Source organism: Sarcophilus harrisii, chromosome 4 (assembly GCF_902635505.1).
Source record: "Sarcophilus harrisii chromosome 4, mSarHar1.11, whole genome shotgun sequence".
NCBI classification, from domain to species: Eukaryota; Metazoa; Chordata; class Mammalia; order Dasyuromorphia; family Dasyuridae; genus Sarcophilus; species Sarcophilus harrisii.
Genome location: NC_045429.1, coordinates 449,382,482 through 449,397,037, shown reverse-complemented (window position 1 = coordinate 449,397,037; position 14,556 = coordinate 449,382,482). Strand labels below are relative to the sequence as shown.

The 14,556-nt window shown below is 47.6% G+C and overlaps 1 protein-coding gene across 1 annotated transcript; it reads right to left on the bottom strand.

Annotated features, from left to right (window-relative positions):
• Positions 1–507: 507 nt before the first annotated feature.
• UPK3B (uroplakin 3B) lies at positions 508–14,556 on the bottom strand. Its single transcript, XM_023503795.2, has 6 exons — positions 14,051–14,556; positions 10,236–10,385; positions 9,623–9,842; positions 5,537–5,616; positions 4,759–4,888; positions 508–2,407 (listed from the first exon to the last, which is right to left on the bottom strand). The coding sequence occupies exons 1-6, from the start codon at positions 14,196–14,198 to the stop codon at positions 2,242–2,244; spliced, it is 894 nt and encodes a 297-aa protein (XP_023359563.1). The 5' UTR covers positions 14,199–14,556; the 3' UTR covers positions 508–2,241.

Genomic DNA, 14,556 nt, shown 5'->3' with positions numbered 1-14,556 from the left:
ATTTTTACCAGATCTGGAATTGCACTGATATGAGATACTTCCATTAAGGAAACTCCCTCTACCAACGCAGATCAGCAACTCTTCTGTGATTTATAGTCTTAGAAGGCTGGTGGGGCATTAGAGATATACTGCCATGGAGGGCCAGAGGGATTGGAGGCAGAAACAAGAGAGGTATTGGTATCAAAGTCAGAGTACACTTGTACAGGAAGGGTTTGGGAAGGAAGGAGGGAGGGAAGGAAGGAAGGAAGGGGAGGGAAGGAAGGAAGGAAGGGAGAAAGGGAGGGAGGAAAGGAGGGAGAGAGGGAGGGAGGAAAAGGAGGGAGAGAGGGAGGGAGGAAAGGAAGAAAGGAGGGAGGGAGGGAAGGAGGAAGGGAGGGAGGGAGGGAAGGAAGAAGGAAGAAAGGGAAGAAGAAAGGGAGGGAGGGAGGGAGAGAGGGAGGAAGGAAGGGAGGGAGGGAGGGAGAGAGGGAGGAAGGAAGGAAGGAAAGAAGACTGGAAAAAAGAAGGAAGGAAGGAAGGAAAATATGCATTTATTAAGTGCCTATTTTATACAATACATAGAAACATATTACAAAAATGAGAGAAACTTAGGGTGAGAGGGAAGGACCTCAGTAAAGAATGCATGAACAAATAAATGAATGAATGAATCAAGAGTTGTACAAAAGATTTCTCCTATCACTGAGTGAAGAGGCTGCCTCCCTGGACTTCAGGCTGAGACAATAAAAGCGGAGTAGCCATTGGGAGCCGTGGAAAGATGAGGCCCTTGGAGCCTGAGGGTCTAGTTTCAAACCTTGGTTCTGCCCCCCACTCCCTGCGTGTTGAACAGCTCACAGCCTCGTTGGGTCTGTCTCATCAGTTCAAGGGCTGGACTAAAAGGTCCCTCGGGCTCCAAATCAATGATTCATTGATCCTAATGCACAACTAGGTGCTGCCCCTTGCCCTGTGATGCTCCTGGACACTGTCTATGCCAGAAGGAGAGGAGTCCCTGACGTTCTCAGGGTATTGTGTCTGACTGGGCCCTGGCTCAAGCAGCGAGCAGAGAAGAGTTTGGCTTTTCCTTTTAAATGCCGCGGCCCCTTCCTTTCCCTCTCTGGGCTTCCTCACCTAAGGTTCGAGCCCTTCCCTTGGCGTTCACCAGGTGTGACCTTAGGCCAGTCACTGAAACCTGTCGGAACTCAGTTTCCTCAGCTAGCCCAGGGCTGGCCCAGTGCCCGGCCCAAGGGAGGGGCCTATGGATGCCTGAGCAATTGTTTGAATCAAATGAAGCAACAAAACCCCGGCTCTCAAGCTGATACCACAAAAAGACGCTCTGGAGTCTGGAGTCTCCCCTTTGATGCTTATTACCTACCCAGCCTTGAGCCACCTCTCAGGGCCTCAGTTTCCCCATCTGTCCAATGACGGGTCAGCCCAGGGATGCCCTCCAGCCACAAGTCTGGAACCCCTGTTCTCCCCACCTCCCTCCCTGACCTCCCCCTGCCCCTCTCCTTCCCAGGTGTGTAGGAGGCGTGAGTCAGGCTGACAGCAGGCCTCCTCCCCGGGGCTGGTAACTCTATGCTTCCTCACCCTGTCTCCCAGAACTCCCAGAGCTCGAGGGGACAGGCCCCTGCAAGGGGAGGGGAAGGGATGTTGTCAGTCCTAAATCCTCCTTCAAACTGGCTTCCAGGTGCCCCTGAGGTTCCCTTCCCGCCCTGGACAGGCCTGAGCCAAATCCCCCCGAACAGGATGCCCCTCTGATAACCTTCCCTCCCTCCTCCTCCCTTCTGAGCCAGCAGCTCCTAGTTCTCGGCTCCCTCTTGGGAAGCTCTTCTTCTAAAACTTAACTGTTTCCCGTTCTCCATAAGTAATGGGATCCCAAAAGGCCAGACTGGAAAGGACAGGAACCAAGCCAAAGGAAAGAAGATCTAAGAGTGAAATTCCAGGCCTGGGGGGGAGATATTTGGGGAGAAACGAAGGTCATTTTCCCCCCTCCCCTTTCAGAACCTCCTCCTCCCAACTAGGCTCCCACCCTCATCCGGGTCTTCAGTTCCAGGCAGATAATGTGAAGCAGGAAGGTGCAGGCTGTGGAGGTCAGAGGCTGGGGCCTCCACTGGGAAGGGGCTGGGGGGTGGGGAGAGGGAGAGGGGAGGGGCAAGCAAGAAAGGGAAGTCTTTTTCTGGAGCCTCTCAGGCTCCTTCTTGAATCCAGGCCGACATGCAGTGGGGGAGGGGCAGGGGGTGACTCATTGGCCCCCCCGAGCCAGCTTTAGACGATGGGGACCGAGCAAGGGCTGGGGGGCAGGTGGGCAGACACCGGCAGCGTGTCTGTCTCGCTTGGGGGGATGTGGTGGGTCGTGTAGCGTTTCCCAATGAAGGAGCCGACATACAGCTGCTCAGGAGGGGCTGGTTCCTCTGGCCACCAAAGGCTGGAGCTGGGGAAGCAGACAACAAATATCCGGTAAATAAGCGCCCGCTCAAACAGGAGCCATCTCCTGCCCCCAGGGAGCTTCTTGTCTAGTCCCCACTACAGAGAACACTGGTTTTGGACTCCCAGGACTTGAGTTGCAACCTTCCCACCTCTGAACCTCAGTTTCCTTCTCCAGCAAATGGCAAGGTACACTACAGGGCTTTGAAGGCCCCTTCTACCTAGAAATATCTGAACCTCTGTCATTTGCTCTCCAGTTTTCCTTCCTTCCTTCCTTCCTTCCTTCCTTCCTTCCTTTCTTTCTTTTTTTCTTTCTCTCTCTCTCCCTCCCTCTTTTCTTTTCCTTTCTTTTCTTTCTCTTTCTTTCTTCCTTTCTCTTTTTCTTTCTTTCTTTCTCTCCCTCCTTCCCTCCCTCTTTTCTTTTTCTTTCTTTTCTTTCTCTTTCTTTCTTCCTCCCTCCTTCCTTCCTTCCTTCCTTCCTTCCTTCCTTCCTTTCTTCCTTCCTTCCTTCCTTCTTTCCTTCCTTCCTTCCTTCCTTCCTTCCTTCCTTCCTTCCTTCTTTCCTTCCTTCCCTCCCTCCCTGCCTCCTTTCTTTCTTTTCTTTTCTTTCTTTCTTTCTTTCTTTCTTTCTTTCTTTCTTTCTTTCTTTCTTTCTTTCTTTCTTTCTTTTTTCTTTCTTTCTTTCTTCTCTATCCATTGCACTATCAAGCTGCCCCTGGCCTCCAGTTTCAAACCCTGTAAAATGACTCGGTGGCTCAATGCTATGATCCCAGACCTCTCTGTGCCTCAATGAAGGGACTGAATTAGATGGCCTCTTCCCAGTAGGGACCTCCTTGATAAGAGAATCTTTCTAAGGTCTGAGGGAGGTGGGGAAGCTTCCAAGATGAACTCAGATTTGAGTTGGGCTTTCAAGGACAAGTAGGGATTCTGGGTGATGTTTGGCCACAGGGAACTGCAGGAGCAAAAACCCGGAAATGGGAGGATGTCGACCATGTGGGCAAGTACATCAAAGATTCAATTAACAAGTATGTATTAGGTACCTATAGCAGGGCATCTCGATGGCACAGTGGATGCAGCATCAGCCCTTGAGACAGGAGGCCCCGAGTTCAAATTTAGCCTCACTAACACTTATTAATTGTGTCACTCAATCCCAATTGCCTTACAACACAGCCACAAAAAGGCACTGGGCTAGGATACAAGCACAAAATGAAACACTTCCTATTCATAATCAGGAAATGTCCATTATGGGGGCGGGGATGTGGGAAAGACATTAATTTAAAAGTGGAAATAAAAATAAAATGACTCTTTTCCAAATAAATAACAAAAAATTAAAACATAAAATCGAATTGGATATTTTTTAGCATGTTTAACATATATTGGATTACTTGCCATCTAGGGGAAGGGATGGGTAGAAAGTGGGAGGGGGGGATTAGAACACAAGGTTTTGCAAGAGTCAGTGTTGGAAAATTATCCTTGCATATGTTTTGGAAATAAAAAACTTTAATAAAAAATTAAATTAAAAGAAAAAAGTGACTGTCAAAAAATAAAATAAATTGGAATTGGGAAATAGCGCCGGAGCTCTCTGGCCCAAGGCCAGGGCAAAGCCTGTGCTTTCACTTGTAGAAGAACTCCCAGGAAGGAAATTCCTTCTACCGGGACAACTTGTGCCTTAGAATTTCAGATTTGGGCCGGGCCCTGAAAGGTTAAAGGTCTTCCTTCTGAGGAGTGTCAGAGGCGGCCTTGAGCCCAATTTACTCCTGACTTCAAGGCCAGTTCTCCAGCACACATGCCATTGGTTTTCCTGGTACACTGTGGAGCTTAATAATTGCTCGGTGATTGCGGAGGGCCTGATTCTAGCAGAAGAGTCTCTTTACTGGACCATCCATAAGAGGAAATGCAGGTTGGTACTGACCCCTGGTGGCCGATCCCAGCCCTGCAGCCCTTCCAGCACGGACAGCTCCCACCTGGGTCTTCTCCTGGGTCCTCTTCCCGGTTATGTGAACGCTCCCCGGACCCGGCGGGAAGTACAAGGCGAGAAGCGCCGGAATTAATGCGAAATGTGCTTCCCTCTCTGGGTCCCCGCGACCCCGGGGATCCAGGAAGCCCAAGCCTGAGGGTCCTGGGGGGGGGCTGACGGACGGAATGGGGGAGCCCATGGGAGCATCTGAGGAGCCCAGAGGGGAGCAAGGCCCAGCGTTCCCAGGAAGGCCGGCTCTACTCACATCCCTGACCCTGAACAAATAACAGCTCCCCCGGAGCCTCAGTTTCCTCATCTGTCAGCTCTCAGTCCCTGGTTCTGGCCCGATCCCTCCCAGTCCATGCTGACTAGGGGCTGGGGGCAGCTCCAGGAGGACTCACAACTGGACCGTGGAGGCCACAAAGAAGGCGAGCACCAGGAGGCCAGCCAGGACGGACAGGATGGAGGTTATGACAATCATGCAGCCGCTCCTCCTGCCGGGCCATGTGTCAATGCTGCTGGGGGCCCGCCCTGGAGAGAAGGGGGGGGGGGCAGGAGGGGAGACGGGGAGGAGGAGGGTGGGAGAATGGGGGCAAGGATGGGAGGATGGGGACAGGGGGAGAAAGTCAGGGATAGGAAGAATGGGAGAAGATTTACATGAACTGATGCAAAATGAGTGGGCAGAACCCTTGTACACAGTAACGGTCACACTGCCTAACCTAAGTCAGATTTCATGTTTACTATCTCAGGGAAGATAGAGGGCCATGGAGAGGCGGGTGCCATATGCCGGCGGAGGGACAGAACAGTGGCCAGAGGAGGAACCCAGGCCTGGGATCAAATTCCATTTCTGATGCTTAGGTAAGACACTTAACCTCTCTGAGCCTCAGTTTCCCCACCTGTAAGATGGAGAGATTGGACTGGACATTCTCTGAGGTCCCTTCTAGCTCTGGAATGACCAGTTGGGCTTTGAAGAACAGGCCAGAATGCACGTGGCACAGGACAGAAAGGATGTTCGGGTGTGGGGGCAGAGCAAACAAGGGCGTTCCCACTAACGTGGCAGAAAAGGGGACCCTGAGCTCCCAGATTACTCGGGTGACCTTGGGTGACCAAGCCAGCTGCACAAGAAAGGGACCTTTTCTCCTCTCAAGGGAAGATGCCGTCCCAGACGCTGAGACCTACCTTGGTTAAGAGTGATTGGGTCAGACCACCTTGTCTCGGCCTTGGGCTGGCCCTTGGAGTCCATCACAAGAAACTTCACACTGGGGAGGAATGGAGACAGTCAGTGTAGGGGGTTCTGAATCTGTCAGAGCCCTTGGACTTCTTGGAAGCCCAACCACACAGTTGGTCAGATGCCATCCTACATCATTGGGATTGTAATTTAACTTCTCGGGAATTCCCGGCTTCTCCCTCCAATGAGGGGAGGTTTAGTCTCTGGAGCCCTTCCTTGACTGCCCCAGATTCCATCCATCTCCCCTTCCTCAGAACCCTAAGATACCTATTGTCTATTACATATAGCTCAATCTGCCTGTTCAACTACAAGTTTCTGGAGGGCCAGAGCAATGCCAGAGGATCCCAGATTTGGAATTGGAGGACTCTCACCATCTAGTACAGTTCTCCTATTTTACAGATGAGGAAACTGAGACTCATCAGACAAATGATTTCACCACTGGATTATGGATTTTTTTCATGATCTCACAGGCACAGAATAGGAACACTCTTGGAGACCATGAATCCAACTACCAAGGAAATGGAGGCCCAGAGACATGGCATCACGCTGGCAGATGATGTCAGTGTTAGAACTCAAAAGGCTTGGGACTCAAGTTCATGGCCGCCATGTTGGCAGTGCTCTCCCCTCTTGCTTCTGTCCTTCTGTCCACTGGTCTCTGCCCCCCATTCTCTCATCTGCACCCACTGGTTCAGTAAAGAAAGCCGCGTACTAATTCATGGCTTGAAACTTGAGCCAGTAAGAATTGGGAAACGAGAGAATGTCCATCCATTGGGGAATGGCCAAACAAGTTGTGGTACATGATTGTGATGAAATGCTACTGTACTATAACAAATGACAAGCAGGATGATGTCAGAAAAACCTGGAAAAAAACTGATACAAAGTGAGTGAGCAGAACCAGGAGAACAATGTACAGTTATAGTAACACTGTGCCACGATCAACCGGGAACGACTTCCATCTTCTCAGAAACATTATCCATCTCCACGGAAAGAGCTGATGGAGTCTTTTTTGGTTCTGGTTTTCTTCCATAAAATGACTAATATGTCATTTGGCAGATTTTATGTTTACTATCTCAGGGAAGGGGAAAAAAAGAAAGAAAGGATAGAACTTGAAACTCAAAACCTAAAAAATCCCCAATATTACAAATTGTTTTTCCATGTAATCAGAGAAAAACAAAATATTATTTTTTAAAATTATATATTTTATAATAAAAATAATATATAACACAATAAATAAAATATAACACAATAAAAGAATGAAACTTGAGCCAGTCCCCTCCTCACCTTGGACACAGGATCCCAAATCTAGAGAAGGAGGGCTCTTAGGGATCTAGTCCAATGTAAGCATTTCAGGATCCCAAATCGAGAGAAGGAGGGCTCTTAGGGATCTAGTCCAATGTAAGCATTTCAGGATCCCAAATCGAGAGAAGGAGGGCTCTTAGGGATCTAGTCCAATGTAAGCATTTCAAGATCCCAAATCGGAGAAGGAGGGCTCTTAGGGATCTAGTCCAATGTAAGCATTTCAGATCCCAAATCGGAGAAGGAGGTCTTAGGGATCTAGTCAATGTAAGCATTTCAGGATCCCAAATCGGAAAGGAGGGTCTTAGGGATCTAGTCCAATGTAAGCATTTCAGGATCCCAAATCAGAAAGGAGGGTCTTAGGGATCTAGTCCAATGTAAGCATTTCAGGATCCCAAATCGAGAGAAGGAGGGTCTTAGGGATCTAGTCCAATGTAAGCATTTCAGATCCCAAATCAGAGAAGGAGGGTCTTAGGGATCTAGTCCAATGTAAGCATTTCAAGATCCCAAATCGGGAGAAGGAGGGCTCTTAGGGATCTAGTCCAATGTAAGCATTTCAGGATCCCAAATCGGGAGAAGGAGGGCTCTTAGGGATCTAGTCTAATGTAAGCATTTCAGGATCCCAAATCGAGACAAGGAGGGGTCTTAGGGATCTAGTCCAATGTAAGCATTTCATTTACTTTCTTTTTAGCTTTTTATTTTCAAACTATATGCATAGTTTTCAACACTCACCCTTGCAAAACTTTGTATTCCAAACTTTTTCCCTCTCTTTTCCCCATATCTTTCCTTAGATAACAAATAATCCCATATATGTTAAACATGTGCAATTCTTCTGCACATATTCATTTACTTTTTAAAAACTGATTTTTATATTACTGTTCTGTAAGAAATGACCAACAGGATAATTTCAGAAAGGCCTGGAGAGACTTACACGAACTGATGCTGAGTGAAATGAGCAGGACCAGGAGATCATTATATACTTCAACAACAATACTATATGATGACCAGTTCTGATGGACCAGGCCATCCTCAGCAACGAGATCAACTAAATCATTTCCAATGGAGCAGTAATGAATTGAACCAGCTATGCCCAGAAAAAGAACTCTGGGAGATGACTAAAAACCATTACATTGAATTCCCAATCCCTGTATTTATGCCCACCTGCATTTTGGATTTCCTTCACAAGCTAATTGTACAATATTTCAGAGTCTGATTCTTTTTGTACAGCAAAATAAAGTTTGGTCATGTATACTTATTGTGTATCTAATTTATATTTTAATGTATTTAATATCTACTGGTCATCCTGCCATCTGGGGGAGGGGGTGGGGGGATAAGAGGTGAAAAATTGGAACAAGAGGTTTGGCAATTGTTAATGCTGTAAAGTTACCCATGAATATATCCTGTAAATAAAAGGCTATTAAATAAAATAAAATAAAATGTAATTGGGACATTTTTAAAAATAATAAAAATAAATAAAATTCAACATAACACACAAAAAAACTTATTTTTATTGATGCCTTAGTACTGATGCCTCCAAAAAGTAAAAGAAAAGTAATGAAACTTAACAATAACTATGTCTGACAATGAACACAACCTGTTTTCTCATCTGTAAAATGGAGCTAATAGTAGCACCTTTCTCCAGGGCCTGTTCATGTTATCTGGATTATGAGCTGGAAGGTACTCCAGAGACTATAGAGATCACACTTCTCAAATTTACAGATAAGGAAACTGAGGCAGACAAAAGTCAAATTTTTTCCCAAGATCACACAGTTAATAAAAATCTGAGGCAGTATTTGAAGTCAGGTTTTCCTGGCTCCAAATCCAGTGATCTCTCCACTATACCTGTGAAGATCAAATGATATAGCATGAAAAAAGATATTGCAAGCCTTGAAGTGCTCTATAATGTTGTGGTTGTTCTGTCTCTTGGCAAAAATGCTGGTGTGATTTATCACTTCCTTCTCCAGCTCATTTTACAGATGAAGAAACTGAGACAAACAGGGGGAAGTGACTTGCTCAAGATCACACGGTACTAAGTATCTGAGAATGAATTTGAACTCAGGTCCTCCTGACACCAGAGCTGGTGCTTTAGTCACTGTGCCACTTGGCTGCTCATTGATAAGTATTAGCTAGCTACTCTGTATATTGGTCTCTTTTCTGGTTCCTTTTATTTCATTTTTTATCAGTTCATTAAAATTTTCCCAAATGTTTTTGAATTCCTCAAAGAAATAATTTCTCATAGCACCAATATTATTGACTATTCCATTCTAAAATATATAGAGAATTGACTCAAATGAATAACTCAAGCCATTCTCCAATTGATAAATGGTCAAAAGATATGAACAGACAATTTTCAGATGAAGAAACTAAAACCATTTCTAATCACATGAAAAAATGCTCTAAATCATATTAATCAGAGAAATGCAAATTAAGATAATGCTGAGATATTTCTACACACCTCTCAGATTGTTTAAGTTGAGAGGAAAAGATAATGATGAATGTTGGAGAGGATGTGGGAAAGCTGGGACACTAATACATTGTTGGTGGAGTTGTAAAGTGATCCAGTCATTCTGGAGAGCAACATGGAGCTATGCCCAAAAGGCTACCAAACTGTGCATTCCCTTTGATCCAGCAGTGTCTTTACTTGGCCTGTATCCCAAAGAGATCTTAAAGGAGGGAAAGGAAAAATGTTTGTGGCAGAGTCAGGGCTGGTTTTCCCAGGAGACCAGAACAGTGAGACTCACCTGTAAGGGCCAGGGGCCGGGAGAGGAGCATTACAATACTCCTGACTTAGGTTTTGGAGGCAGTTGGTATCACTGCCCACACGGAGAACAGCAATGTCTTTTTCCTCGCATGGGTAAAAGTCAGGAGACAGCTTCAAGGTCATGTAGTAAAAGCTTGTTGGCAGGTTGGCATAGGAGGGGATCTCGGCTGCAGTTTTAGGGTTCTGAAAATTCTTGGTGGCTAGAAGTAGGAGAGAAGGGGGGACCTTAGCAATTGGCCCCGATCTAGTTATGGGAGACCCTCGTCCCTTCTCACTTGGACCCTCCATCAAGTCCCCTTTTCTAGAGGCTAGATTAGGTAGGACTCAGCCACTGTGATAATCCCCTCATTGCCATTGGATGTTCTGGCTTTAAGATGCCCTCCCACATAGAAATTGTTTTGTATTATTTAAGGAGGAGAGAAATAGCTTAAACTCTCAAAGGAATGAATCTCTAATGATTGAATTTCAGCCTTAAAGAGTTGGGGCCTGAGGCCGTCCTCTGGTGGGCATCTGTCTACATCAGCTTCTGGTAAGACCCAGCCAGTGCTGGGAGAATCCGCTGCCCACCCCCAGCCCCAGCCCACCGGTCGCACCGTTGCTGAAGGCTACCACCAGCCAGATGGCATCTGTTGAGTTGGCGTGCTCTGTGAAGACGCATCTGGGCTGGTCCAGGGAGAAGGTGGTAGAAGTGACTTTCCCCTCAAGGGTCCGGGAGGAGATCTGGGGAGTGTACGGGATCTGATCTGCAGAAAAACAGAGGGGGGGGACTCTGGGGAATGCTCCCAACCAAGGGATCTGGACTCAGCCCTTCCCAACTCCAGGCCCAGTGCCTCATCCATGACGCCACAGGGCCTCCCTGGCAGGCTCCTCGGTGCACAGGGCTGTGCTCCTTTGGGCCGTGTAGGCTCAGGATCAGGGTTTCAATCCTGTCACCCCCTGGGCCATCATCCGCAAAATGAGGGATGGTCCTTTCCAGCTTGGCCCCTAGCCCTTTGAACCCCAGACCATGTCATTCATGTTTGTGCCTCATCTCTCCCCCCCGGGCTTGTCCACCTGCTTCCTACCTCAAACTCAGACCTGGGAAAGCTTAAAAAGGCCAAGGTCTCCCAGTGCCTCCAGGGCCATCTTCAGGCAACTTGGTCTCTATCTGGCCACTGGACCCAGATGGCTCCAGAAGGAAAAGTGAGGCTGGTGGGCCATCTTCAGGCAACTTGGTCTCTATCTGGCCACTGGACCCAGATGGCTCCAGAAGGAAAAGTGAGGCTGGTGACCTTGCCCTGCCTCCCTCACTTCAATCCAATCCCAATGTCCCTTCCCCAACGTCACAACCGAAGGACAAACAACCAAATTCCCTCTGTCCAGAGGAGAGAGCTCTGCTTCAGCACTCGCCGGCGAGGACAGCTCCTCAGCTTGATTCCACAGCCTTGCCCTTTTAGGACACTCGTGGGAGTCCCACCAAGGGAACCACAGGGGAACCATCTCCTCTCCTCTGGCCTAAGCAAACTGTGGCGTTCAGGAAAGGTGGCTGCCAACCAGCATCTCCCCATCAACACTGGCGTTTCTACGGCATGTGTACGGGGCCCTAAGGTGCATCTTGTGCCCGCTGTGTGCTGAGCGCTTTCCAGTTATTATCTCTGTGGACACTCTCAATGACCTCTGGGAGGGAAGGACCGTTATTATTACCCATTTTACAGGCAAACAGGTGGAGTGACTTCCCAGAAGAGTCAAATGTCTGAGGTTAGATTCAAATTCAGTTCTTCGTAAGTCCAGGTCTAGCCTTTCTTTAATTATTAAGACTAATAATATATAATATAATATAATGCAATGTAATACAACATAATATAATGTAATGTAATATAATAAATATAATGTAATATATAATAAATTTAATGTTATGTAATATAACATAACATAATATAATATAATATATAATGTAATATAATATATAATAAATATAATGTGATGTAATATAATAAAAGATAATTAGTGCCTTATTCCTAATATCACAGGAACCTAGAGCTGAAAGGAACCTTAGGGACCATCAAATCTACCTTCTTCTACAGATACAGAAGCTGTCTCTCATTCTCTGGTGTTTATTCTACTCTTTTCTCCTTGGTGGGGAAGACCCAAGTGAAAGGGTCGCTGATAGAAGGAGGAAGAAGAGAGGCTGAGAGGGCCCCTCCTAATTCTATATTCTCTATAATATAATATATAATTCCTATTCTATATGGCTGCGCAGCATGTACTTCCCGTGCCTCCCATAAATCTCCTTTAGAGCCAGTGGACCATGAGGTACACATGAGGCAGCCCCAGGAATCAAGCATTTATCAGCTCCAACAACTGGTCTTTCTTGTCCCTGTGACCCTCAGCCTACTTCCTCTCTTCATGGCTGGTCTCAGGCACTTTGCAGAAAACACTTTGCAGGAAAAGATAGGATCTTGGATCTGGAAGGGACCTCAGAAGGCCGTCGGATCCAGTCCCCTCATACAGATAGGGAAACTGAGGCCTGGAAGTCAGGTGAAATTTGTCAAAGGTCACGCTGGTGGGCAGTGACCGAGACAGGACAATCCGGGAGGATTCATTTCAGAGACCCCAGACTCAAGGTTTCCTAGAGTACCCATGTGATGGAGACGGCATTCAGGGATAATTTGGTGTCGTAGAAGAAGCCCCAGAAGACTTGGGAGCTTTGGGAGATAGCAGGTTTGGGGGTTGGTTTTTTTTTTTAATATTTTCATCTTTTCTTTCTCTATCACCTTCACTCTGAATATCCCCAGGATTGTGCCAGAGCCAGCTCAAACCGGTTCAGGCTACTTGATTCTTCAATGTTCAGTGTAAGTGGATACACCCCAGAAACTGCTTTCTTTAATGGTACAGATTAAGCTTAAAAGTGTATTGTGGAGACAACTAGGTAGCAAAGTGGATAGCGCACTGGTCCTAGAGACAGGAGGACCTGAGTTCAAATCTAGTCTCGAACACTTACTGGGTGATCCTGGGAAGGTCACTTAGCCCCAATTACCTCCCCCCAGAAAAGTATATTTTGGATACATTTTTTGGTTTACATACTCTTGAATACACCCTTCCTAAGCCACCTACCTAACCAAGTTACTCTCTTGTAACAAAGATTTTTAAAGGTTACCAACAAGTAGCACTAAATTTGATCTTTGTAATATTCCACATCCGTATCCCCCACCTCTGCAAAGGAGGTAAACAGGGGCATTTCTTTGATTCCTCTCCAGGGGAACTTGGATTCTAATCCCTGCTCTGCTTTTATCTCTGTGACCTTGACTGGGCAAGTCCCCACCATGTACAGTGAAGAAATTGTATCAGAGAATGTTTATGTTCCTTCTGGCTCTCATAGTATGTGACTGAATGTGAATCTCATAAAACCTAGAACTGGTAAGAACCCCAAATCCAGCACAGCCTCATTTTTGGAACCGAGGCCCAGAAATGGAGGCTAACAACTAGCCTTAAAGTCATGGAGCGGGTGGCAGAGGCAGGATTTGAATCCAGCTCTTTCAACTTAAAACCTGGTGTCTTTCTGCTGCAGTAGATTGTATCATGTGGGCAGAAAGCACTAGCTCTTTTCTTCCGGATGGGAAGAAGGAATTTGTGCTTCAGGGGAACTGCTCAGAAGAACATTAAATCTGGACCCCTGGGGATCTGGGTTGGAATACCTGTTCTGTTCTTGAGCAAATTAATTTCCTCAGTTTCCCCCTCTGTAAAATGAGAGGGTTGGACCAGAGGGCCTCGGTGTACCTTCTAGCTCTCGCTCTATTATCCCCTGAATCTCTCAGTTTCCCCAGCTGTAAAGTGAAAGGTTTGAATTGTATGAACTCTGATCTACCCTCCTTAGCACACCTGGCTTGTCTACAGAATTTTAAAGACTCCGTGACCTCTGGGTCTAGAATCTTGACACACTTGACTTTGTTTACAGAATTTTACAGACTACGTGACCACTGGGTCTAGATCCTTTACACACTTGGCTCGTTTACAGAACGGTCCCATACAGGGATTAATTCAAACTGAACTCAAACAGGGCCTGTCCCCTGTGGGGACCTATTTATGGAGACCCTGCATGGAAAAGAAAAACTAAAAATAATCTATTTCCTTAAATAAAGCTCCTCCCCCCGATGGCACATTTATTTTTATAAGGTCATGTCTTCATAGCAGTTGAAAGTTTATAAGGCGCTTTGTGGGAAACAACCTTCAGGTTAAGTAGCACAAAAATCATCCCCGTTTTGCAAGGGAAATACCGAGTTCCTCGTCCTGTCTCATTTTGTGAGTGTCGAAGCTCTGAGTCAGGGGCCGACTGAGGCTGGCAGGGGTCAGAGCCTCGGTCCCCGGGTGGGGCTCTCGGAGCCCCCGGCAGCAGCCCCAGGGCCTCCGTCCCAGGTCCCAGCACACTCACCCAAGCCGGTCCCGGCGTGGCTGCCCATGAGCAGCAGAAGCAGCAAGAGGTGAGGGTCCTGGGCCCGTCCCCCAGCCATAGTGGGCAAGGCTCTGACGGCGACTCCCGCGGGGGGGTGATGGCTGCTCCTGGCCGGGTCTTCGCCCATGGGAGGCAGGGTCAGTCTGCCTTGGGGGGCCTCATGTGGCTCCCAAGACGCCCCCGGCCCCCTCCCCAGCAGACAGACACGCGCTGGGCCCGGAGGAGCGGAGCCGAAGACAAGCTGGTCGGGCGGGTTGTCCGGAGGTCCGAGGCCAGAAAAACCTGTACGGAGCTCTCCTTCCCTTCCGCCTCCACTGCAGGAGGGGTCTGGGAGAGGGCACTTGGGAGGGACCAATACCAGGCGGTGCCATCCGCCTCCCGGGGGAGGGCCCTCGCTTCTTTGGGGACCCCTGGATGCCCCCGCCCCTGGAGCCCAGCCCTCCTTCTGCACCTCCAGGAGCCAGGGCTGGGCAGTAGTGGGCAGA